At 42.8% G+C, this 25,825-nt stretch overlaps 2 protein-coding genes and 1 long non-coding RNA gene across 53 annotated transcripts in view; 2 read left to right on the plus strand and 1 right to left on the minus strand.

The window, feature by feature from the left end:
* Nucleotides 1-11,203, plus strand: part of UNC13B (unc-13 homolog B) — a 231,502-nt gene extending 220,299 nt beyond the window's left edge. For 7 of the 16 annotated variants that reach the window (XM_072841810.1, XM_072841808.1, XM_072841812.1 and 4 more), the window contains 14 exons: nucleotides 2,142-2,268; nucleotides 2,528-2,624; nucleotides 2,843-2,986; nucleotides 3,311-3,388; nucleotides 3,924-4,309; nucleotides 4,542-4,694; nucleotides 4,818-4,941; nucleotides 5,046-5,102; nucleotides 5,290-5,370; nucleotides 6,293-6,440; nucleotides 7,926-7,982; nucleotides 8,808-8,900; nucleotides 9,076-9,235; nucleotides 9,392-11,203. In XM_072841810.1, coding sequence (XP_072697911.1) covers nucleotides 2,142-2,268; nucleotides 2,528-2,624; nucleotides 2,843-2,986; nucleotides 3,311-3,388; nucleotides 3,924-4,309; nucleotides 4,542-4,694; nucleotides 4,818-4,941; nucleotides 5,046-5,102; nucleotides 5,290-5,370; nucleotides 6,293-6,440; nucleotides 7,926-7,982; nucleotides 8,808-8,900; nucleotides 9,076-9,235; nucleotides 9,392-9,677 — 1,991 coding nt within the window. In that variant the 3' untranslated portion in view covers nucleotides 9,678-11,203. Of the gene's footprint in view, nucleotides 1-2,141; nucleotides 2,272-2,527; nucleotides 2,625-2,842; nucleotides 2,987-3,310; nucleotides 3,389-3,923; nucleotides 4,695-4,817; nucleotides 4,942-5,045; nucleotides 5,103-5,289; nucleotides 5,371-6,292; nucleotides 6,441-7,925; nucleotides 7,983-8,807; nucleotides 8,901-9,075; nucleotides 9,236-9,391 lie in introns of those variants that run through there. The other 9 variants (XM_072841813.1, XM_072841817.1, XM_072841807.1 and 6 more) reach the window with 5 other exon arrangements.
* LOC140641651 (uncharacterized) lies at nucleotides 1,814-12,767 on the minus strand. Of its 31 annotated transcripts, none has more exons than XR_012038272.1 (9): nucleotides 12,372-12,601; nucleotides 11,957-12,069; nucleotides 10,669-10,725; nucleotides 8,742-8,873; nucleotides 8,444-8,521; nucleotides 7,147-7,325; nucleotides 4,985-5,131; nucleotides 4,799-4,877; nucleotides 1,814-4,716 (listed from the first exon to the last, which is right to left on the minus strand). It is a non-coding gene; the product is annotated as an uncharacterized lncRNA (long non-coding RNA). The 31 variants fall into 31 exon arrangements; XR_012038273.1 differs by having other exon boundaries at nucleotides 7,216-7,325; nucleotides 12,372-12,600; XR_012038259.1 differs by having other exon boundaries at nucleotides 4,985-5,169; nucleotides 12,372-12,600.
* Nucleotides 12,610-25,825, plus strand: part of LOC140641644 (phospholipid-transporting ATPase FetA-like) — a 126,628-nt gene continuing 113,412 nt past the window's right edge. For 4 of the 6 annotated variants that reach the window (XM_072841830.1, XM_072841833.1, XM_072841835.1 and 1 more), the window contains exons 1-2: nucleotides 12,611-12,718; nucleotides 20,179-20,222. In XM_072841830.1, the coding sequence (XP_072697931.1) occupies nucleotides 20,195-20,222 (28 nt within the window). In that variant the 5' untranslated portion in view covers nucleotides 12,611-12,718; nucleotides 20,179-20,194. Of the gene's footprint in view, nucleotides 12,719-20,178; nucleotides 20,223-25,825 lie in introns of all 6 variants that reach the window. The other 2 variants (XM_072841834.1, XM_072841832.1) reach the window with 2 other exon arrangements.

Below are 25,825 nucleotides of genomic sequence, written 5' to 3' on the forward strand. Positions count from 1 at the left end.
GATTTAATTGGATGGGAATAAAGAGCAAAACAGAAGACTTGAGGATGCTGCTCAGCATTGAACAAGAGGCTATAATTAGTGTGTGTATACTCTGTTCAGCTTCAGCTGGAGATGTTAAATGGCGAAAGATGGGGACTAGAGTTAAATTCTGGCAAAGTGAGATGTTCCATCAAAGCCTTAGACAAATAGTACCAGAACCAAAGAGAGATTTGGGGGAGATATCAGGAAGCTGGATAATTGAAATCTTGAGGTTGAAAGAACTCTTCAAAGATCAAAGATGCATAGAAGGAAGAATGTGGAAATCAGGGGCAGGAGAAGGTGGTTGTTGTTTTGTTTTGTTTTGTTTTAAGATTTTATTTATTTATTCATGAGAGATACACAGAGAGGCAGACACATAGGCAGAGGGAAAAGCAGGCTCCCTGCAGGGAGCCCGATGCAGAACTCGATCTCAGGGATCAGTTCTCAATTCCAGGACTCAGGGATCACGCCCTGAGCAGAAAGCAGATGCTCTACTGCTGAGCCACCCAGGTGTCCCCAAGAGAAGGTTTAGAGACTTGATTGCCCTTGGCCCTTTTGACAGATTAACCACCCCTGTACTACTACCCCACAACAGCAACCTCAAGCAACTTTACTGGAGCATGACTGTATGGGACTTGTTAGAATAAAGTATGACCAGTGTTTCAGTGGTCTTTCTGTTACTTTCTATACCGCAGAAATTAATAGAGAAATTGGGTTTTGGGACCAGAGTACAGATAAAGGATTGACAGAAAAAGAGAAAATTATATAAATACAGTAACTTGACAGTCCCTAGAAGGAAGCAATTAGAGAGTTTTGGGTTGATAGAGCAATACTGCCTCCATTGCTAGTGGGTTACTGAACTGGAAGGAAGGAGACCCCTCCTCATGGTACCTTTTTATATCTCCAGGTTCATGGACTATGGACTGCTTTAGGGATAGTAGAGTATGGGGTGGAGGAGAAGGGGCAAGCCCTGAGAAGCCTCTCTGATGTCCCCAGAGGTGGTGCTGCCTGCCATGCCAGGAGGTGAAATTTCCTGGGACTGGGAGCCTTTTGAGGAATCCTAGGCTCCCATCTCCTCAAGTGTCTGTTGTACTAATTCACAAGGGCCAACTGCCCCAGATTGGATTTCTGCCTTGATGTGAAGGAGCATCACCCATAGCAACTCACAGTTGAGCAGAGAGTTCACAAGGACCCTGACCATTTCTCTGTTGCTCGGTACTCTTTCCCATTTGTCTACTTTTACCGTTATATGTAAGCACACAGTTGGCTTTTATTATTCAAGTTAAAGTTTTATCTATAAAGGGGGTGGGTACAGAGAACTTGTGGTTGTAGCCAGCGCTCCAGGGATTCTGGGCAGAGGTGATGTTTGCCCTGGATTCTCCAGAAGACTCGAGATCCAACTACATGACCTTAAAAGTCCATAATAAGCATCCCATTCTTTCCAGCATGATAGCCCTTTCATCTGGCTGTGTTTCCATGGTTTCCAAACTGACTATTCTTATTTGCATACCTCTTAGAGAGTTCATTTTCTAAGTGACTCAGCTTTGTTCTGGGGTCTTTCAGTTTACCTCAAGATGCTCTTAAACTCTGGCTGCTTAACTGCTACCAGCTTGGGCCCACTTTGGTTTTTCCTGTCTCTGTGTAGTTGTCACTGACCCATCATGCCATGTATAGCTCCTCATTGATGCATCTAAGCCTATTTGAGGCTACTAGGATTAGAGAAGTCCTAGGAAACCACCATCCCTCTCTAGTCCTGGGCAGTCTCCCCACTAATCAACATTAGCACCCACATCCCTTTCTTTTTTTTTTTTTTTCCCCCCCCACATCCCTTTCTCTTCTTCTTCACCAGAGGCCAGTATCTCAGTTGATACTTCCAGAAGCTAGAGCAAGAAAACTACTGACCTTGTCTGGGAGTTTGGCTTAGTTTCTGAAGGAAGATTTGGGCCAGGCTCTTGGAAAGCAGAGTACTGGTAGGGGGAGATGGTTGTGAGGAAGTGGTTGGGAGTCACCCTTGTTCTAAGACATCTGATAGAGCTGCCTGACCAGATCTGCTGCTTTGGGAAAGCTCAGGAACCATGGCCTCTACTGCTGGAACCTGACCCAGCCTCATTCCCCATCACTAGAGCATGAGAAGGACCGGCTGTGTAAGAGTGCTGACTACATGAACCTGCACTTCAAGGTGAAGTGGCTCCACAATGAATACGTGCGAGATCTGCCTGCCCTGCAGGGGCAGGTGCCTGAGTACCCAGTGTGAGTCATCCTTTGGGCCCTACACAGGGAAGGGGGTGGGGGGTCCCTCCATCTTAGAGGGCAAGGTGGGCAGGACTTGTGTCTTCAATTCAGTTTAGCAAGCCAGTGTTGAGACTGCCAGTTCTAGGCTCTGTTGTAGAAAGAGAAAAGCATCAAACCATGCCCTACCTTCCAGAAGACCCTAGTCTGGGGGAGCTATTAGACACATGGCATATGCCAGCCACTGGCTCCTACCCCCATTTCTCCTGTCTGGCTGCAGGTGGTTTGAGCAGTTTGTTCTGCAATGGCTGGATGAAAATGAGGATGTGTCCCTGGAATTCCTGCGTGGGGCTCTGGAACGAGATAAGAAGGATGGGGTAAGTTGGAGGCTTGGACTACACAGAGGTCAGGCCAGGTTTCCCAGCAATTAGTAGCCAGCAGAAGTTCTAGGGCTTTATTTTCTTCCCTTTGAGTTCATAAGGAGGACTTTTGAGGGCCAAAGAGTCATCCCTGCTGGGCAGAGCCCTTTTGTACCTTACACACTTGGGAAAGGGTAGTGGCTGAAGATGATGATCCTGTTGTTGGCCTTCCTTAGTTCCAGCAGACATCAGAGCATGCACTCTTTTCCTGCTCTGTGGTGGATGTCTTCACACAGCTCAACCAGAGCTTTGAGATCATCCGGAAGCTGGAGTGCCCAGACCCCAACATCCTTGCCCACTACATGAGGAGATTTGCTAAGGTGACCATGACCCTCCTTTCTCCCTTTCATTCGCCTTTACCATGTTCACAACCTCATCATAGGCCTGAGCTCAATTCCTCTCCATGGTGGCCTTCAGGTGAAGTCTAGTTTTCAAATGAATGAAGCATTCTCATTTGCTTGTGTCTGGGACAGACTGGTGGGTTTGTCTTGGTGCTGTTCTGGGGTTGAGAGGGGGTTTTGTCCTTTACTGTGAGATTCCCCTCTACTTCCCTATTGTTCTGGGATGAGAGGTATGACCTCAGGCAAGATCCCTGTAGGGAGAGCTAAAGGTTCCCACTCCTTTCCTTTTCTTTTTTCCCCCAGACCATCGGGAAGGTGTTGATGCAGTATGCAAACATCTTATCAAAGAGCTTCCCAGATTATTGCACAAAGGAGAAAATGGTGAGGGTTAGGCCCTGCGGCCTTAAAGATGTTTGGGTAGAAGTGAAAGACATTTGAATCCTTGCTTTTGAGGCTGTCTCGTCTCAAAGCTGAGGGTGGGGTGATGCTTCTTCTGACTTGATTCCCAATGGGGCTTCTTTTGAGATTATGTCACAAAATAAGAACTTGACTAGGAGTTCCTCTGAGTCTCCATTTGGTACTTTATTTTCTACTAAGCTAGAGCTTTGCTTAATCTTTCCTTCTTTCTTTTTTAATAAAAAAATAAAATTTAAGACGTTCAAAGAGTAAATAAAGGATAATACCATGAACACCTGAGACCCACCACCCAGCTTAAAAACAGAAACATTTGCTTCTATTCTTCATTCAAGGAGAACTGTCTTAACTGGTTCTAGATCTCAGTGCTTAGGAACAGATGCATAAAATATGAATTATAAATTCCCTGTGGCTTTTGAAGTAGTATGAGAGAGGTATCCTAGGCTTGATAGGTCCTATGTTAAAAGGAGCCAAGACTCACCAGCTCCATTTGTCCCCAAAGCCCTGCATCCTGATGAACAACATGCAGCAACTGAGGGTCCAGCTGGAGAAAATGTTTGAGGCCATGGGAGGCAAGGAGGTAGGTCTCAGGGTGTGGAATTGCTGCACTTTCTCTTTGTTCCTGAGCTCCCTGGGTGTAGAACTCATCAGCAATTTAGCTGAGGGTCTAGGCTGGGTTAAGCTGAAGGATCAAAGTAGGCATTGGGGTAAAGGCTCTTGGAGGGAGGAGTTAGTGGCACAGGAGGGGAACAAAAGACACAAAAACCAGCTCAGCCAAGCACACCTTCTTTGGATACAGTTGGACCCTGAAGCTGCAGACAGTTTGAAGGAGCTGCAGGTGAAACTGAATACAGTTCTGGATGAGCTCAGCATGGTATTTGGAAACAGGTCAGTGTCCCCACACAGTCATAAGAGCCAGCTATGGCCCCTGGCCAATCCCAAAGCCCCTGCTCCACACCCTCCATCCAGTGCAGGTGTGTGGATCTTCCCTTTCCTCCTGTTGGCTGTCCCTGCTGGAGCTGTACCAGGAGTGTGCTGGAATGGGCCTGAATAGCTGGTGCTGTTCCAAGGACTTTGTGTGTTTGGGCAGGGAAGGGCTGCACTGCGGGCACATGTGTAGTTTTCAGGTGCGGATTGATGAGTGTGTTCGACAAATGGCTGACATCCTGGGCCAGGTGCGAGGCCCAGGGAATGCATCCCCCAACGCCAGGGCCTCTGTGGCTCAGGATGCAGATAGTGTGCTCCGGCCTCTCATGGACTTCCTGGATGGCAAGTGAGTACAGCATTCAACTGTCCTGTGGGACAAGCAAGGCAGAGGCAATCAGATGGGGGAGCTGTCAAGGAGGGAGGGCTCTCAAATCCTCACCCCAGTCTTACCTGTTACATGGGCCTGCAGCCTCACACTCTTTGCCACTGTGTGTGAGAAGACAGTCCTGAAGCGTGTACTGAAGGAGCTCTGGAGGGTGGTCATGAACACAATGGAAAGAATGATTGTTCTGCCCCCACTCACTGACCAGACGGTAAGGACACTCCCCTTCCACTTTGTCCTTCTGTCTCCCCTACCTTGCTCCACACTTCCTGAGTTTGGAGTCCTCTGCTTTCGACTAATCCTCTGTCTGTCCAGGGCACCCAGCTGATCTTTACTGCTGCCAAGGAGCTGAGCCATCTTTCTAAGCTCAAGGTATATGGATGTATGGAGTCCTTCTGAGGCTGAGGGTGACAGGGTGCCAGGAGAAAGGAAATGTGAGCTTTGGAAACAGAAGAGGAAGAGAATGAGAGGAACATGTAGTGTGAGCTGGTGGGTGGGGGAAAAACTTCCATGATAACCCCAAGCTGTCCTGATGCTATTGCTTTCTCTGCGGTTCCAGGACCACATGGTGCGAGAGGAAACACGGAGTCTCACTCCAAAGCAGTGTGAAGTCCTTGACCTCGCTCTGGACACTATCAAGGTGGAGACCTCCCCCTTCTTCAGACAGTCATACTACCCTACCTCAGTAACACCACCTCTTGGCGCTGGCATTCTAGTCTGCCAGACTGGTGTCCCATGGGCTTTTGCCCCCTCACATCCAGAAGGGAGTGATTTTTATGTCTGTTTCTTTCTTTGCTATGTCCATATTGCTGCTTGGAAGCAACCAAAAGTTACCTCCTTTATGGTCTCAGATGACTTACCACAGACCAGAGCACCACTTTTTCTTGGGTTTTGAGTACAGTTCAGTTTACTTGGTTCCTCGTTGCTATTCCTGAATATTTTCCACTGGGAATTAATCTTTCATATCCTTATACCCTAGATCTGGCAGAAATTTCCCTCTTCCACTTTAGCATAAATTTGCTTGGGTTTTTAAATTATTTTTTTCCTACTACCCATTCATTCATTCAACCAGGCAACATATGCACATGGCACTGTGTGCTATAAAGGATACAGAGAGAATCAGATATAGTTCCTAGCCTTAAGAAGCTTATAATTTGGTAAGGCTGTAATAAGGAAGATACACATGAACTGTGATGCAGGTCACTTGGGAGAGGTATGTCGTAAGTATAATATTCTCTAAGGGTTCAGGGGGGTAAAAGGGCACTTCTCTAAGGGTTCAGGGGGGTAAAAGGGCATATCTTTGCCTGTCTGGGTAGATCCATACTTTAAAGACCACATCCAGGAGTGTGGTCATCCCTTACTGCTCCTACTCAAGTAATACTCTTCACCTGAGAGGTTCTGACTCTACGTGGCATTCAGATCTTGTTGTTTATGGTTTATTGTCCTCATCATCCTCTTTTGGCATCTTCATTGAGCTTCTGTGTGATTTCTCTGAGGACGGTGTTGAAAGCTGCCTCTCTATAAGGGGAGGAGGCTATAGCAGGTGTTCTTTTGTCTTTCAGCAATACTTTCATGCAGGAGGTAATGGGCTGAAGAAAACCTTCCTGGAGAAGAGCTCAGATCTGCAGTCTCTACGCTATGCCCTGTCTCTCTACACACAGACCACAGATACACTCATCAAAACCTTTGTACGCTCACAGACTGCCCAGGGTAAGGCCTAAGGACTTTGAGTCCCTGTCTCTACTTCTTGCAACATTTCTGCCTCTAGGGAGTCAGTATCTTCCAGCCTTTAGGGAGGATCCAGCTACTTCTTCTGAGAGCCAAACTCTGATCCCCAGGATTTCTTGAGGGACCCCAGTACTCACTCTCACAGCATACCCATACCAGACAGGTATATCATAGGGACCTGGGAAATGTGCCTGAGACTCTTTTCTCAGACATTGCTTGGCTAGTGCATGTTTATCAAGGAGTGTACCCTATCTTTTAGGAAGTATCTGTCAGGAAGCCTTGAGAATGAGTGGTTGAGACACTCGTGAAAACTCAGCTTTGGAAATCTTTTTAGAAATTGTCCTGGGGAGAGAAAGCAGAATACTATAGTCTAGTGTGGATGAGAAAAAAGACTAGAAGAGGCATACTATGGGAGCATTTGAAGAGAGGATGTGGATCATGGGCCTCTGTGCATAGCTGAGGCTCCAGCCTCATGGGTAATGCTAATACACAGGGACGCAGTCAGCTAGTTTTCTCCCTGCGACTTCTAGTTCTCAGAACCCCTCCCTGGCCTCTCTATAACAAAACACATAGACCTAGATTTGATTTAGATTGAAATTCTGCCCCTGGCCCTGGAGCACGGCCCTCCCAGGAAAGACATTCAGACACATCTGTTATTTCTTCTTCCAGGGAAACCCAGGTGTGATACCTGGAGTAGTGAATCTGATTGAGGGAGTAAGAGGACTTAGGCCTTCTGAGCTGTGGATCCAGAGCTGACCTGATGGGGAAGGAGGGATCTAGGCAGTTAGACTAGAGTAGATGAAAGGTGAAAAGATGCAAGGGACCTGCAGTACTGCTCCATTTTCCACATCTGTTCTTATTTAAAGTCTGGGTGGGAAGAAGAGAGAGTAAAGAAGTTACAAACCTTGGTCAAGAAGTTACAAACCTTGGTCAAGGGGACGGGGAGATCTTTTACATAGCTGTATGTGGAAAGACTTGTAACATCAGAGGAGGATCTGAGTTAATCCAGAAAGGATTTAAGTCTTTAGAAAACCTGAGCTTTAGGCTACATGTAAAGATGAGGAAAGACTGAAATGGACATATATGCAGTAAGAGCAGGGGTGGGTACTGCAGGGAGGATCCGAGTGTATGTGTGTACATTTTATACACATTGCTTTTTACCCTTTCATTTAAAGCCAAGGAGATTAGAGCCTGTTTTTCTTTCCTGCCCTGCTGGTCTCAAATACCTTCTCTCTGTATGTTCTTCTGTTTTCCCCATGATCTGATTGATCTTTGACCTATGAAGTCTAAATTAGAGCATTCAGGCTTTGACCCCAGCACTTTGTCTTTCTCCACCTCATCTCTGTGCTCCCTCAGGATATATGTAGAGCTGCGCTGAATGGCTGTTAACTCCTTAGACCTCTAACTGATTCTTCTTTCTCTGTCCTGCTGCTGCTACTACCTCTTGACTTGCCTGTTCTCACTCAGTGCATGATGGGAAAGGTATTAGGTTTACTGCTAATGAGGACATTCGGCCGGAAAAGGGTATGTTGTACACCTTCACATGTGAATTTAACATAGGCTAACACTGTTCCCTGTGAACTAGAATGAGCTGCTTAGGCTGACAGTAGGGGAGCCATGTGTCAAAGTTCAGAAGCTCTATCCTAAGTCTCAGAGATGAGTGATGTATTCATACAGTCTCAGACTAGGTTAACAGTAGTACTGTCCTCAGGATTCCCCTGCTCCTATACCTGAGGACAAAGAAGTTTTATCTGGGGTGCATGGAACTGGTATTTTCTCAAAAAAGACTGAAGCCTCTGCTGAGGGGAGCCTACAAACTGGCCAGAGATTGGGACTGGGAAGTTGCTTGTAGAGAGGTCCAGGTGTGAATAGGACATAGTCTGAGCAAGGCAGCCTCCCAACTGGAGGCCTTCTGGAATCTGAGGATAGGTGGCAGAGTATACTGCCTTTGGCTAGAAGGGATCCACATTTTTCCCTTGAGATACCATGGGGTGGACATGATTTCCAAAGATACAGGGTGGCAATACTATCCTCCAGTATCTTCCAATGAAAAATTCTTCAGTCTAGGATATAAAAGAGGTTTGGGGAATGTTAAGAGATTCCTGGTGCATTTTTGAAACATTTCACCTAAGATGTTGTCAGCCTAATGCATTTTAATACACAGCCTCATTCTTTATCCCCTTGCTTTCCCTTCTCCCATTGCTTACTTCCCCATGGCTACTTTGAGTGATTGCTTTAGGCTTTAGGGAATAAGGTGGTAGCCTTATAACTCCTCAGTTTTACCTGGGATAATAGGCCTGAAGTTTTAGAGTTCTCCAGTATAGGAACAACTGTTCATCTGTCCTTCAGGATCTGGTGTGGATGATCCTGTGGGAGAAGTCTCTATTCAGGTGGACTTGTTTACACATCCTGGAACTGGGGAGCACAAGGTCACAGTGAAAGGTGAGTGCACAGACTTAGAGGTCTCAGATCTTTTCTTATGCAGTGGCCTTAACAGTTGAAGGCAGAGTCTGCTTTATCCCAGTCCTCCAACTTAGCCCCCTTGGAATGCCACCTGGGGGCTCCAGAACTGGGAACACTTGGTGGGATCTCTGACAGACTTCTCTTGTTTGGGCAGTGGTAGCTGCCAATGACCTCAAGTGGCAGACAGCGGGTATGTTCCGGCCCTTTGTGGAAGTGACCATGGTTGGCCCACACCAAAGTGAAAAGAAGAGGAAGTTCACAACCAAGTCAAAAAGCAACAACTGGGCTCCCAAGTACAATGAGACATTTCACTTGTGAGTTATGGGGTAGGGAACCTGCAGGACTCTGGGGTGGGGGTGAGTTGGGGAGTAAGACTTGAGAGGAGAGAGGAGGGATGGGTTGGATGGGGTAAATTCAGTTGAACACATTCAGCTCTGGCCTACTCCCTTCCTCCTACCCTGTGCTCACAGCCTCCTGGGAAATGAAGAAGGGCCAGAAGCCTATGAATTGCAAATATGTGTGAAGGATTACTGCTTTGCCCGTGAGGATCGTGTTTTGGGGCTGGCTGTGATGCCTCTGAGGGATGTAGCAGCCAAGGGCAGCTGTGCTTGCTGGTGTCCCTTGGGCCGGAAGATCCACATGGATGAGACAGGCATGACTATTCTCCGGATTCTATCTCAAAGGAGCAATGACGAAGTGGCTCGAGAGTTTGTGAAGCTCAAATCGGAGTCTCGTTCCATGGAAGAGGGGAGCTGAGCACCTAGATTCCTGTGCCAACCAAATGGCATCAGTTCCACAAGTCAGGGCCAGTGAGAGTTACTATGTAGCCAGCTTAGGGTCCTCATAGTCAAGGGGCTGACTCCTTCAGTTTAAGGAAATTTAAGGAAAAATTGGGGTGATCAGAATATGTCTTTTCATAGAAAGAGTCACAAATCCCTGACCAGTAGGTCTGTGGTGCTAGGAGCTGGGCTGTGGGGGCTACTGCATAGGGAGGTTTTCCATAAAGGGAGGGACAGGCATTTCTAAGAGTGTTAGCCATTCTTGGTAGACACCCCTTCACCCCACACCCCATCTCTACCCCTCTCCATGCCATACATTATCCAGTTAGACTTATCCATATCAACCATTAGAAGAACACAGAGAGCCTGGAGCATGTACCTGGTTAGCTAAATAGTCAGTTGAGCCTACAGTTGTTGCTGAGCCCTATAGTCTGGATTGGGAGTATGACCAGGGCACGAACATACAGAACAGAATTTAGACCATACCTTGGGAGCAGGATCCACTAGTTTTGTGGAGCTCCATGAAAACAAGGCTTTGAGGGCAGCCCGGGTGGCTCAGCGGTTTAGTGCCGCCTTCAGCTCAGGGCCTGATCCTGGAGACCTGGGATCCAGTCCCACATCGGGCTCCCTGCATGGAGCCTGCTTCTCCCTCTGCCTGTGTCTCTGCCTCTCTGTGTCTCTCATGAATAAATAAATAAATAAAATCTTTAAAAAAAAAAAAAAGAAAAAGAAAACAAGGCTTTGAGACTGAACAAGATACCTTCTAGAAATGAGCTGTGCTAATCCTTTCCCCCAAATTATATGTCATGAGTAGAATGAGGTTCACATGGTACTTCAAGCCCTGAGCTCGAATACTTTTGGAACCCAGGCACCAGAGGCCCCCTGCTCAGGAGCCCCCTCCCTCACTCCTGTAAGAAGGGGAGCAATGATGTTTTCAGACATGAGAGGCTGTTCCTTTGTGTATGTACCTGAGGGCTAATTGAAGGATCCAGGAGAGAGGGTTGTGTTTTCTTCTTGGGTAGGCTCTGAAAAAAGCCAAAAATTGTAGAAACCAGTCTAGAAGCAGTCCTCCTTACCTAAGGCTCCTGCCTTCTGGTTGTCCTCCACTTTGCAGAAAGAATCTAGTCTTTGGCCTCACCCCTCTTCATCTAGGTCAGCTGCTGTTCCCCTCACAGATGTTCAACCCTACAGAAGGAGCTTGGACTATCTATCATCCCTTTTACAAGGCTGGATGGAGGAGGCTTCAACATTCTCTGGGAAGTCAGAGACAAACTCTTTCAGGAGGTCATATGGACTTCTCAGGCCCTTGATCAGAGATGTGACGTGGTTCTTGGATATCCTTAGTAGCAGCCTCCTGGACCTCCTGAGGACTCTGTGTTGTCCACAGCTGTACTGGCCATTACATGAAACAACAAACCAAGCATCTTTGCTGTTGTTAATTATTGTATGTGCCATTGTTACAGAACATTTTTGGCTAGTCTCTAATAAATTCTCTTATAGCAACCTCTGGGGTCTGGTAATTCTGTTAAGGTGTGGAAAGTTGTAGAAATGACTATCTTGTATAACCCTGTAAAATGGTAGATTTTGTATCTGGCCCTTCACTGCCTCCTCCTCCTGACAAATGATGGAACCTAAAGCAGCTCTGGATAAGCACCAAGCAGTAAAGCAGGTAATGGACTAGTATCTTGGCCTTGACTAGAGACCACCACCCCAATTAACAGAGTCATGGGACCCAAAGTATCGGCTTCCTGCAGAAGATCAAGAAGAGTAGATCGAGAAGAGATGTCATGTGCCAGTGAAAACTAGTCCATGTTGTGAGGACAAAGTAAGGGTCTCCTGGGGAAAAGTGTGCCTCTGGGGATTGGTAGAGGGCTGCCATGTACAGGACAGAGAAGTAGGCCTAGGAGTAGAAATTGGCCTTTCATTTGGGAAAATTCAAGGAAGGAAAGCTGGAGTAGAAAATCACCCCTGATATTGGAAAAAACAAGACAATAGTGAGGCCTCCTGGCATGGGAATCAGAGAAGCTGACACACGAGAAGTGCTTGCTTAATTTCTTAGCCCTTGCAGGGTGGGGGCTGAGTGAGAGCACAGGACAGGGGATTAACTCCAGCCTTCCAGTTTCTCATTTCCATTTACTTGCTAAATAAATCCTTGCGATTCAGTTCCCCAGTTATTTTTAAACTTCCTCCTTCTTTCCCAAATCATTTGCCCTCAGTCATTTCTGCCTCAAACCTACCTGTTGAATCCATTCTTACCTCAGTTCACAGTACCACAACTGGAATAGTGGCTTTTAGTTTCTCTTGACTGATAATCACCCGCCTCTGTTCTGTTCTGCTGCCCTCTTCACATACTCTGGTTAATCTTCCTCCTGTTAAAGCTACTGGGTGGTTATCTTATCATAGCCTTCATGCTGAAGTTCTAAGACCCTCCAAGACAGTGCATAAATCCCCTCACCATCCTGTGGCTATTCTTTTTTTTTTCCCCCCCCCGTGGCTATTCTAAAGCACTTACCCCTAGTTCCAACCGCACCCCCACCCTGTGCACTCCTACCCTGTGTGCCTTTGCACTTGTTTCCCCTTGCAGACTTTTCCATGGCCTGCTGAGTTCTGAAACTTCCTGGCAGCCATTAGGACCCAACCAACCCTGATCCCCCTTCACAGAGCACTTTACATAGTTATAATTTAATTCACTGTCTTCCTTCATAAGCCTGTGTGTGATCTATCCACAAAGGCAGGGTCATAGTATTTCATCTCTGTTCCCCAGTGGCTAGCACAGAGGGCACTCAGGTACTGAGCCGGGCCAACAGCTGCAGGATCCTTTGGGGAAACCCCGAGGGGAGGGGCGGCGGGGAGGGGCCGTTGGCGGGCGCCTGGGACGTGGGGCGTGGCTGGAGGTGGTGGTGGGAGGGGCGTGGTCAGAGGCGGGGCTCTGCTCTAGGCTTGAACCTGGGGCTTTAGGGCGCCAGCGCAGAAAGCGTTAAGATGGAGGTTGCTGGAGTTGGCGCCCGCAGCGGAATGGTGAGCAAGAAGCGCCCGAAGGTGGCGCCGGAGGAGTTGGTTACTGCCTTCTCCCTCCCAGCACTGAAGAGACTACCCTCATACTAACTGACACTCGTACAGCTATTTGAACTTCCCAGTAATACTGTCCAGCCTCTCACTTTCTTGTAACTGTTCTCCTGATACTTCCCGAGATTATTGCTCCCTCCCCGTACTTGAGTATACATGTTTCCCAGACACCCCAGAGAAGATATTTTTGCCCAGATACCTAGCAAAGGGGATCTTTATCCTCCACCAAATACTTCCCAAAGTGGGACACATTTATCCGGTTACTCATGAAACAGATACCCCCAAGTCCCTAGCTAAGGCGCATTCCTATTAACTCATGGAGTTTGTCCACTTCTCCAGCACTATCCAGATTCACTGAGAAGCAGCATCAATCTTATACCACATTTGAATTGAAAGTGGCACATTTGCTATCCTTCTCTCATATGGCACAGGAGACCTACTTGGTAAAGAAAAGTCCAATTCTGGCTGGCTACCCATGGCTTGCAACAGCCTTGCAAGTTTGAATTAGTAGCTATTTAAAACCAGATTTTACATTTTAAAAATGCAGATTTCTAGTTTAAAAGGGGTGGGAGGACCTGCTAACTTTTAACTCACATTCCCACAAAGTAACTGGTGATTGGAGCTGAGAAGCAACTGTTAAATTACAGTAGTTTATTACAGACTCCATTACTCATTTTCTTGCAGTAGGCTTTGCTTTATTTGCCTGGCATGTGACAGGCATTTGAGTTTGTGCCCCTGATGTAGGACTTTGGTTTGGGTCATTTTTTTTTTGACCCAGTATTTTTGAGCTCTTAATGGAAACTGAAATCCAAAGAAGACGGCTAATACATGTTTAGATTCTTTTTGGTTTCTGCAATGTTTTGATTAGGATCAGAAATTGTCCTAGTAGCTAAAACCCAGGGTGAAATCTATACCAAAGTCTTTGTGGTAAGAATTCAATCAAAATATTTATAGGTATGGGATCCCTGGGTGGCGCAGCGGTTTGGCGCCTGCCTTTGGCCCAGGGCGCGATCCTGGAGATCCGGGATCGAATCCCACATCAGGCTCCCGGTGCATGGAGCCTGCTTCTCCCTCTGCCTGTGTCTCTGCCTCTCTCTCTCTCACTGTGTGCCTATCATGAATAAAAAAAATAAAAAATAAAAAAAAATATTTATAGGTAGCTCTCTGGTGCATTTGATCTTGAAGAAAGCCAGTGTACCCAACCCATCTCTGGTGAGGTCAGGCCAAGGACAAGAGATTATTTGAACACCTAGTTATAAAAGTGCCTGACTCTGGTCTGTATAGGAAGTAATGTCTGAAAAGTGCTGCCTCCCTTGTTCCAAAACAGACAGATAGTAACCCTCCTTCCTCCCTGAGGGAAATAACAGGCCTCATAATAATCAAGAATGGTGATAATCTGCAGTCTACTTCTAAACAGAAGTAGAATAGAAGTGAATTTTTTTAAAAATTGTATTTATTTTAGAGGGAGAGAGAACATGAAGGGGAAGGGCAGGAGGAGAGAGAATCGCAAGCAGACTCCATGCTGAGCGCAGAGCCTGACATCTCATGACCCTGAGATGACCACCTGAGCAGAAACCAAGAGTTCTTTGCTTAACCAACCATCCAAGTGCCTCAACAGATTTTTAAAGAAGTAAAATCACTTCTTTGAGCACAAGTGTATGATCTACCTATTCATTGTGAATATTCAGACTCACACCCTGAATGAAACTGCTATACCTAGAAGTAGAATAGCAAAGCTGAAGAAGGAACATGGAATAATGGAAATGGTATTGAAGTGGAAGTCAAAGAAAGATGAATACTGGTATCAGCTCTACTACATACTAATAAAGGGACCTTGATTTTTAACTTCTCAGAAGCTCAATTATCTGCAGCTGTTAAACTAATGATTCCTGCCGTGTCTGCCTCAGAGGGACAAATGGGCTCATTTAAATGTGAAAGCACTTGGCAAACTATACACTTTCTCTAGGTGTATAAGGGATGATTATTATAAATGATCCTTCAAGTTCTGATTCACTTCTAAGAAATTAGTCTTGTGTCGCAGGTTCAAAATAAGCAAATATTTGCTGGGCACATACTATGTGTGAGATAATTAGGCACAGGGCCTACCATTGAACAAAACAAAAGCTGTATAAATTTAAGAGTGAGTAATTAGCATATTGAGTGCCCACTAATACTCATTGCAGTATCACGGTATGATTAGGCAATAGGAAGAATCTAGATTATGGGTTTAGGTTTGCCACTATTTTATAGCTGCATAAACCTAAACCTCCACATCTATAAAATAAGTAAGTTAGACAAGGTAACCTCTAAGTTTCCTTCTAAAATATGTTTGTCATTCATTAGAGATTCTAATTTCTGAAGTTCCCTACTGCTAAGAGCTTATTGCCTTACAGGGATGATCAGACTGACAAAACTGAATGATCATAGAACCGTAGGAGAATAGAGTACTAATGTCATACTAGATACAGCACAATAGTGGTAACAACAGTGTTTTTCTGTAGGTAACAGAGAGGCTTTTTGGAAGACCAGGGAGTCCCACAAGGATGGAAAACTTTGGATCAGAGGAAAGGAAAGAAACTCTATTGTAGATATTAGAAATTGAATGAATGGAAGTGCAAGAACATGCCATTTATTGTTTTCCTAGTTTATCCTTCAGAATCCTTGGAGAAAAACAGCTAGTGCATTCAAAAGGGTTTAACTGTAGAGAGTTGAACCAAAGGGCTGTTTACAGATGATGAGTATTCACAAGAACTAGAGAAGAATGGCAAAACACACCAAGAGTGAGTGCCAAGTTAGCAGGATTTCTTGACCTGAAGAAAAAGGGAAGGGAGTGTTGTTACGAGAGCCTACCTACAGCTACAATCTGGAAGACGGACTGCCTGACAAGAGCTATGGCCATAAGGACTAAGCAGCTGCTATAAGCAGAAATGAAGTAAAGAAATAAATGCTCTCTAATCATTCTCTCTCTTCCTGCTCTCTGGTCTCTAACAAGTACTTTCCTTTGGCAAAAGCCAAATAGAAACCTAGAGGCAAGATAGTCTGAATGACATAGTTCATAGAGGTCAGCTTCCCAGAACAGGGCAGGGGAGTTAGGTGGGAAGAGACACAGCACACAGAATAACCAGCATACAAGGGATCTAGGGAGGAAAAGTCACCACATAGGCTCTTCCCAAGAAAGTTCAACCTAAGTTCAAATTCAAAATCCACTTTAAAAATAAATAAATAAATAAATAAATAAATAAATAAATAAATAAATAAATAAAAATAATTTAAAAAATTTTTAAAATAAATAAATAAATAAATAAATAAATAAATAAATAAATAAATAAATAAATAAACAAAAAACAAAATCCACTTTAAGGCTTAGTCTCCTTAGCTGTGAAATGGGGATAGTAATGCCTTTGTCCCAGGATGATTGTGAGGATTCTATGGAGGGTGGGAAGGAATAAAACGAGACTCTGAGGTTAATGACAGTGGCCTGAACTTAGGTAGAAGCTTTGGGGATAGAGGAAGTAGATGACTAGCCCAAGTTAACTCTTTATTCATGAGGGAGAATGTATGGAACTTTGTGATTAATTACAAATGGGAGAGTGAAAGAGCATGGTCAAAGATGACTCTTAGGTTACTGGCTTGGGCCACTAGGTGAATGGTAAGACGGGTAACTGATGTTCAAAGACAGGAAATAGAAGAGAAAGCACAGATTTGGGGTGTGTGAGAGATGTAGAATAGAAATTATTTCAGTTTTGTAAGTGTAGATTTTTTTTTATTGTAAAATACATGTGTGAAACTTACTACTTTAACCATATAAAAATATAACCAGAATTTGGTAAATTAAGTATATTAACAATATTGTACATTCATCCCTAGTACTTGTTCCAGACATTTTTTAGCACCCCAAAAGGAAACCCCATCCATATTAAGCAGTCCCTCATTATTATTTTGAGACATTTGTGTAACATCCAAAAACCGACAATAAGTAGCTATTTGGATATGTAATTCTGAAGCTCGGGATAAAAATTCAGCCTAAAGGATATAGATTTTTGAATCATTATCATGTAAAGAGGGAGTTCTTAACCTGAGACCTTTGGACTTGATTGAAAATCTCTGAATGTCTTGAATTGGATGTAAAATGTAGATAGGTATGTATGTTTATTTTTATGAAGAAAATTCTCTCAAAAGAATTCCTTAACCTGAACAAAGTTACTAACCACTGATGGTTATATAGTAAATAAAGCCGGGAGGAGTGTGGGGGGAAGTGGTTAAGAAAACTTAGGGAAAGTGAGTAATGAGAAAAGAATGAAGATGAAACCTTGGGGAACATTTAAGGTATAGAGAGGTCCAAAGGGAAGTAAGAAGTCTAAACACAAGAATTAAAATTCATGTCTTCTTCAAGATGAGTGAAGGCTTTTAAAGGGCAATGTCATTTCCTAGTTTTTAGATAGACCTCACTTGTTGCCTTTGTCAAACACCCATTCATTTCATAAACTCATTCATTTGTGCTCTTAAATAGATGGTCTATTTAGGTGACTAGCCATAACTTCTTCCTGATTTAGTCTTATTTTTGGCCATTAGGTTAGTGGGGAGAGTATCATTTACAAAGTCAATAATAGAGAATTGACTAAATTACCATAATTTGCAATAAGCGTGTGTGCGTACCTCTGTGTGTCTAGTATATTATGGACTTTATGATAAACCAGCAATTTTCAAAGTATGGAACCAGAACCAACAGCATCAGCATTACCTGAATTTGTAAGAAAAATAAATTGTTGGGCCCTATTACAGACCTGCTGAATCAGAAACTCAGGGGACCCAGCTTTCCAGGTGGTTCTGATGCAAGTTAAAGTTTGAGAACAACTGTGGTAGACCATTCCTGGCTAACTTGTTTCAGTACATAAATAAAACATGGTTTCCTCATTATTTTGTTACCTTTATTTGGTAAAATATGGATGGCAACATTTTGCAATGTCTGATGAGTTCCTCATGAAAAAGGCTGACTGAACATTCTTGTCTATGACCTTCTCCACCACTGAATTACTAACACAAATACTATTACCTACATAGTATTACCTTTGGTGTGTAGTACTTATCTTCAATGTAAATTATAAATTGTCTAGTTATTAAAATGCTTTGGAAAAGGAAATAATTATTTATGTGAATACTCTCATCCATTCAGCCCTTTGTTTTGGAATCTCCTAGTCTTCTGCTGAGTCATACCCTTGGCTTCAGAGATTATGAAATGGACCTCACTGAAATTGCATTCTTCTCTCTTCTCTACCCCTATCAAGACATTTCTCGGGATCCCTGGGTGGCGCAGCGGTTTGGCGCCTGCCTTTGGCCCAGGGCGCGATCCTGGAGACCCGGGATCGAATCCCACATCAGGCTCCCGGTGCATGGAGCCTGCTTCTCCCTCTGCCTGTGTCTCTGCCTCTCTCTCTCTCTCTCTCTCTCTATCATAAAAAAAAAAAAAAAAAAAAAGACATTTCTCAGCTATGTGGCCTTGCCTAGAGATGCAATAGCTATATACAAATCCCTTAAGTAATCTTAGTTACCATTGTCAGAAAGAAATTAGAAGCTACAGAATGAATTTGAAAAGAATTGGACTTTGTTATCAAGGCCAATCAGGGAGTGTTTTCCCCTTCTGCTAGTCCAAGGGATAAGCCAGACAGCACAGTATTTTAGTTACTTCTGTTTTTCTAAGAAGATTGTACACTAGTTGAGGGCATGGATGATGTCTTATCTTTGACCATGTTTTAACTAGCACATACTAGGCACTCAAACACTTGCCAAATTAGATTTACTTAATCTAGAAGTTAGAAAATAAAGAGTTTAATTCTGGCTTTACTGCTAAGTCACTGAGTTAACTTAATTGACCTCTGTTTTCCTCACATCCGAAACAGATATAGTTTTGCCCTGCCTACTTCCCAGTATCTTTATAAGAATCTAAAAAGGAAATATATGTAAAATACTCTTTAAACGTCCAGAGAACTCTATAAATGTGAGGTTACAAAATAGTCTTGGTTTATACACTATTTTAGAGGAATAATTGGTTCATTCTGGAGTGGAGAGAACAACAGTACAGTGAGCTAAAAGTCGAGATGCTGGTTTTAATCCTGATCTCCTTTAGATTCTTTGGGTCTTAATTTTCTTTTATCTCAAATGAGGAAGGACAGAACAAATTGATATGGTAGTTCCCATCCTTAGTTACACATTGAAATCATCTGGTACTGAAAAATGCTGGTGCCTGGAACAAACTAGCATAAGTGATTTAATTGGTTTGGGATACATGTTGGGCCTCAATTTTTTTCTTTACTCCTCTTCTACAGCCAAAGTTTGTTTGTTTATTTGTTTAAATTAGCAAAACCGTTATTCAGATACAATCTTACACAAAAATTCAGGTTATGAGTGGAGCTTCTGCAGTCATTTTTTAAGCACTTTAAGCCCTGACTGCCAATCTTTTTTTTCCCCATATCCCATTTTAGAACTCCTAAGGCTTCATAGAACACTGTTAGAAAAACATTTCCAAAATCTCTTCCAGCTCCAAATCAGTGTTATCATCCTATGCCTTCTCATAAGATCTCTGTCCTATCTTTGACTTAACACCAATCTGACCCAATGTCAGACTGATTATTAAGGAGGCTAGCTTTCAATTTACCTCACTAGCTCTTTTGCTGCAAGGCAATGAACAGTATAAAATTTAATAGGCAAGAGGACCTCCTGGATTTCTTGTTGCCACCCCTCCCAGAGATTCTGAGTCAGTATTTCCAGAGTGGGGGCCAGGTGTCTATATTTTCCACAAAGACTTTTCATGTTTTTGAAACAATTGGTTCATGGACCATGCTTTTGGGAATGATTGCTCGAAGAGATTCTCAGTCAAAAGTAAAGAAATAAGGGGTGCTAAAATGTGGGTGCATAGAGGAAGAGTGGATTTTCTCCTGAGCTCATTGCCAGATCTACCAAAGAGAAGCATGTGGGCATTTAAGACCTTAAATTGTACTTCTGAACCATAGCATTTGACCACAGTAAATTGTACTTCTGAACCATAGCATTTGACCACAGTTCTCAGTTACCGCCCTAGAAATGCACTTGACAGTTGTCTCTTCATCTGTGGCCAAGTCTACAAGAGAGATGATAATTGTGGTCAAGAACAGTCAAGCAAGCTGGGACTTGAATCTCTACCGCTGTGACTTTTCTGCTGCTCTCTGATTATATGACCCTGAGCAAGCAGTTTAATCTTAGGCCTCAGGGTTTTCATCTGTAGGAAAGAATTGAACTCTCTAGGCCCAGATTTTAGTGAAAATTAAATAAGATCTATGTAAAACACATAGTAAAGTGTCCAGCACACAGTGAATTTTGATAAATAGTATTATATCAGCAGGGCAGGGACTGATAAGGAGTTTTTGTTTTATCCTTAGGTGGTGTTTCTCTGAAATGAAATACATGAAATGTTTTATTTCAGGTAAGTGCTTAGCTTATATCTGCTGAGATTCTCAAGTTCAACATCAATAATGATCTTTGCTTACTACTATACAGTACCATGTTCTATCGACAAAGCCAGGAAGTTGGTTGCTTATCACTCATTAAGGGACTGAAGCCCATCAAGAAGCTTCTTAAAATTTTGGATCTCAAAGAAACTTCATAGGGGAGGACACAGGCTAGACTTCCCTCTGACCTGGCTTTGTGACTATTGTTGCTACAAGAGTGGAAGGGAAAAAAATTAAAAAATTGAACTTGAGGTTTTTATAGAAAGTCTTTGGTTATAATCACTGATGATACTAGTTCACATTAATTCACATAAAGAGTAATGTTTGAGTGGTTTTTTTTAGAGGGCAGTGAGAGAAACATTCTACCTAAAGACTTGAGGCAGACAGGTAAGTGATTTAATTTTGAAGATGTTTAAACAGAAAGCCAAAGTTCTGCTGTGAAAACCATGGTGTAAGTATCTTTAGCAAAAGGTAAAGTTGAGTGAGTGTATCTCATCTGTGTACTTTCAGAGGGAAATAGGAATAGTCCAACGGACCTTCACTGGGCTAATTGATTTAATTGTAATTATTGATATTATAGTAAGATGAATCATGATTTGAACACTCAGCATTCTTCCTTTTTCCATGTGAGTTTAAGATGATCAAAACAGTCTTGTTGAATTTGTTTCCCTTTCTATAAAGATGTAACTTAATAACTCATTTTGCCAATCTCAGAACATATACTTTGTATCCTTATATCACAGGTTGCCTCATTAATATTAGTTTCTGTTGCAGCTAATGTTGTGGCTAATTTGGAGAAATTTCAGACTTGCTACCAAGATCTGGAACTAAACTGTCTACAAAATTTTTATAAAATTTTATTTATTGGGCAGCCCCGGTGGCGCAGCGGTTTAGTGCCGCCTGCAGCCTGGGGTGTGATCCTGGAGACCCGGGATCGAGTCCCGAATCCGGCTTCCTGCATAGGGCCTGCTTCTCCCTCTGCCTGTGTCTCTGCCTCTCTCTCGCTCTCTCTGAATGAATAAATAAATAAATTTTTTAAATTTTATTTATTTATTCATGAGAGACACGCACACACGGGGTGGGGGGGGGGGCAGTGCAGAGACACAGGCAGACACTCCATGCAGGGAGCCCGATGCGGGACCCGACCCTGGGACCCCAGGATCATTCCCTGGGCTGAAGGCAGACACCCAACCTCTGAGCCACCCAGGCATTCCTCTCTACAAAATTTCAACCAAATGACTGCTGACTATTTGGGAGGATGACCTCCAACAAAAAGAAAACTTTTTGTCATAGTTCTTTGTGGATATGTTTTTTAAAAATTTTAAAGAGTATAAGAGCTATAAGTATATGTGTTTGAGGAGGAGGAGGAGAGAGTAGCTCCATTTAGTTTAATGAAACAAAAACAATTCTACTTGAACTACATTTGTCATAATCTTAAAAGGTGATGGGGTGTCTAGCTGGCTCAGTCAGTAAAGTATGAGACTCTGGGTGTGGAGCCTTTAAGAAAATAATAAAATTTAAAAACTGAGCTTTGAAGAATGGGTGGATGGATTTTAGCTAAATCAAGGAATGTGAGAGTTACATAAAAGAAAATTACCCTGAAATTGGGAAGGGAGAATTGTTAAAAATTTCACATGATATCTTTTATAGTTTGAACCTTTCTTTAACTTAGGTATACTCAACATATATGTAAAATGTTATATACATTTATCTAAAAATTGCCATTAATATCTGCATTGCTGGCTCTCCAAATCCCATGCTTACGTTTATGAAGGAAGAACCTTTAGTGTTGCCATTACATTTCACTCAGTTTTTACATGGGGTATGTAATTCTCTTTGGGCTTGTTCCAAATCTGTTCTTCTCATGATAGCATCAGCATATTTCTTTTTTTTTTTTTTTTAAGATTTTATTTATTTGACACAGAGGACAGAGGAGGGCGCAAGCAAGGGGAGTAGCAGAGGGAGAAGAAGCAGGCTCCCCACTGAGCAGGGAGCCCAATGTGGGGCTCATTCCCAGGACCCTGGGATCTTGACCTGAGCCAAAGACAGACAATCAGCTGACTGAGCCACCCAGATGTCCCAACATCAGCATATTTCTGCCTTTACAGACATATTACCTGGTTAAGATCTTGAGATATCCAGGCAGATCTGTGCCCATCTTTGTCTTGCTTTCTTTGCTTTTATGATAGTTTCCTCAACAGATTTTTAGGCCTGTGGCTGTTTCCTTTAAATGTCCTTCAATGTGGGTTGTTGGCATAGTGCCAAAGCATTGTTCAGCAAAAGCCATTCTGAGCTTGAGGCAGAACATTTCAGTTGAGGTAAGGGTTTGATAATCTGTTTCAATCCAAGAGATAAAAAATTTTAGAATATATATAGAGATTCTTAACTCTTTGGGGGGTAGATAATAGAGCATATTAAAACTTTTAAAATCTTGGGACCTCTAAAAAAAATGCACAGATTTTTACAGACAATTTTTGGAAGTTCACAATGTTTCTAGAGCTCACCTGTTGAGCCTTGGCTTAAAAAATGAAAACAAATGGGTGCCTGGCTGGCTCAGTCTATAGAGCATTATGACTCTTTTTTTTTTTTTTTAGATTTTATTTATTTATTTCTTATTTTATTTTATTTTATTTTATTTTATTTTATTTTATTTTAATTATGAGAGACACACAGAGAGAGGCAGAGACATAGGCAGAGGAAGAAGCAGGCTCCATGACAGGAGCCTGATGTGGGACTCAAACCTGGATCCCAGGATCATGCCCTGAGCTGAAGGCAGACATTCAACCACTGAGCCACCCAGGTGTCCTGAGCATTTGACTCTTGATCTTGGGGTTCTTAGTTCAAGTCCCATGTTGGGTATAGAGATTACTAAAATAAAAAACTTAAAAAAAAATAGAAAACAAAAATAAGGAAACACTGATTCTGAGCAGTGGATAAATAGTATATCCTTTAAGCAATTCTCCATAAATATTATTTCCCAATTTATATTAAACAGCATTAAGTTTGTAGTTATACCTGGAATACAGATAGTCTGTATTCTAGAATTGTGTGCTTTATTTCTCAGATCTTTCTTTAAAAGTGAGATTGGCCCAAATTGAGGGTCTTAGGAGCAAGATTGGACTTAAAAAAAAAAAAAAAAAAAAAGCTGACAAGCTCCAAGAAAAGGGGAACAAACCATAATCCAGGCAAAAATGAGTGTTGAGGGACTCAAGGAGTTCCAGGCCCAGATAGAGGAGACATTAGAGACAAAGGTCAGTGAGGAAGGTTAAGTTCAAAGCACTAGGCAGAGGATAAAACTGGGCCTCACAGAATAAAAAAGGCAACAAGAAACACAAAATTACTGATGGAAAAGGTTTTATTTTTTTTTATTTTTAAAACATAATATTACCATCTTAACCATTTTTAAGTGTGCAGTTAAGTGGCATTGAGTGTGTTCACACTGTTGGGCAACCATTATCATCATTCATCTCAGAACTCTTTTCATCTTATTAGTGAAACTCTGTACCCATTAAGCACTAACTCCCCATTCCTCCAACCCCTGGTCCTTGGCAGTCACCATTAATCTTTTTGTCTCTGTGAATTTGACTACTGTAGGTGCCTCATATAAGTAGAATCATGTGATAGATCTTTCCTGTGACTGGCTTATTTCAACATAATGTTCTCAGTGTTCACCTATGTTGTATCATGTCATAATATCCTTTTTAAGACTGAATATTACATTGTATGTATATACCACATTTCATTTATCCATTCATGTGTTATTGGGCATTTGGGTTGCTTCTGCTCCTTGGCTACTATGAATAGTGCTGCTATGAACATGAGTGTACAAATACCTCTTCCAGTCCTGCTTTCGATTCTTTTGGACATAAGCCAAGAAGCAAAATTGCTAGATTGTGGCAATTCTGTTTTTAATTTTTTGAGGACCCACCATTCTGTTTTCCATAACAGCTGTACCATTTTACATTCCCACCAACAGTGCACAGTGTTCTAATTTCGCCTCATCTTTGATAGTATTTATTATTTTTTTAACAGTAGTGATCCTAATGGGTGCAATGGAGTAGGTTTGGGACAAAAAACTTGGAAAGATACTCTGAGACTATAGCACATTTTAAGAACTTTTTAAGACACCAGTGTATGAGGAAGGAGGTATTAAGAGCACAAAGCAGGGGCACCTGGTTGGCTTAGTCAGTCAAGCTTTGGACTCTTGGTTTGGGCTCAGGTCATGATCTCAGGGTCATTGGATTTTGCAGCACAGTTTGCTTGAGATTTTTCCTCCTTTCTGCCCCTCTTCCTATTTGTGCACATGTGCGTGCAAGCGCTAAATAAATAAATAAAATCTTCAAAAAATAAAATAAGATTAACAACAACAACAACAACAAAAAACCCTGAGTGGTGCCTGGGTGGCTCAGTCAGTGGAACAACTAACTCTTGGTTTCTATTTAGGTCATGATTTCAGGGTTGGGGATTGAGCTCCATGCTCAGCAGGGAATTTGCTGGAGATTCTCCGCCTCTGCCCTATCCCCTGCTCACTTGTGTGCTCTTTCTCTATCTGGAATAAATAAATCTTTCTTTTTTTTTTTTTTAAGATTTTATTTATTTCTTCATGAGAGATACAGAGAGAGGCAGAGACATAGGCAGAAGGAGAAGCAGGCTTCATGCAAGGAGCCCAATGTGGGACTTGATCCGGGGACTCCAGGATCACGCCCTGTGCAGAAGGCAGATGCTCAACTGCTGAGTCACTCAGGCGTCCCTGGAATAAATAAATCTTAAAAACAAAAAAAAAACTGATTTGTATATTGATTGTATATCTGGAGGTCTCTTAATTTTCACAAGGAGGTTATCAACTTTACCCCTGGCTTAAGTGGTTATTAGTATCTGAATCTGCTCTCTGTGGGGCTGGATCTCATGACCCTGAGATTATGACCTGAGCTGAAATCAAGAGTCAAATGCTTGGGCAGCCCAGGTGGCTCAGCGGTTTAGCACCGCCTTCAGCCCAGGGCCTGATCCTGGAGACTCGGGACCGAGTCCTGAGATCGAGTTTTCTTAATATCAACTACCAATTAGAGAATATAATGCAAGAAAGATTCCATTCATATTAGCAACCAAACCTTAAAATACCTAAGACTAAGCATGAAAAGAAATGCCCAAAACCTATGTGAAAAAAAAATTGTAAGACTACTAAGGGACAAAAAGTTGGCCTGAATAAATGGCAAAACAGAGCATGCTCCTCAGTGATATACAGTGGCTCCCATTTTCACTCAGAGTAGAAGCCAAAGTCCTTACCAAACAACTCGGAGACCTTTAAAATACAGAGAACCAACTGGCGGCTGCCAGAGGGGAGGTGGATGGAGTGAGGAGTGAAACGGATAAAGGGGATCAAGAGTACACTTAGCGTAATGAGCACTATGTAGAGAATTGTTGAACATTATAGCATACATCTGAAACTAATATAACACTGTATATTATGCTTCAATTAAAAAAGAAGGTTGAGGTCCTCGCAATAGCCTTTCAGACCGAGCGTGTTCTGCCCCTCCTTCCCTGATCTCTTCTCTCCTACCATTCTGCTTCTTACCTCACT

The sequence above is a fragment of the Canis lupus genome, chromosome 10, assembly GCF_048164855.1.
Source record: "Canis lupus baileyi chromosome 10, mCanLup2.hap1, whole genome shotgun sequence".
Lineage (NCBI taxonomy): Eukaryota > Metazoa > Chordata > Mammalia > Carnivora > Canidae > Canis > Canis lupus.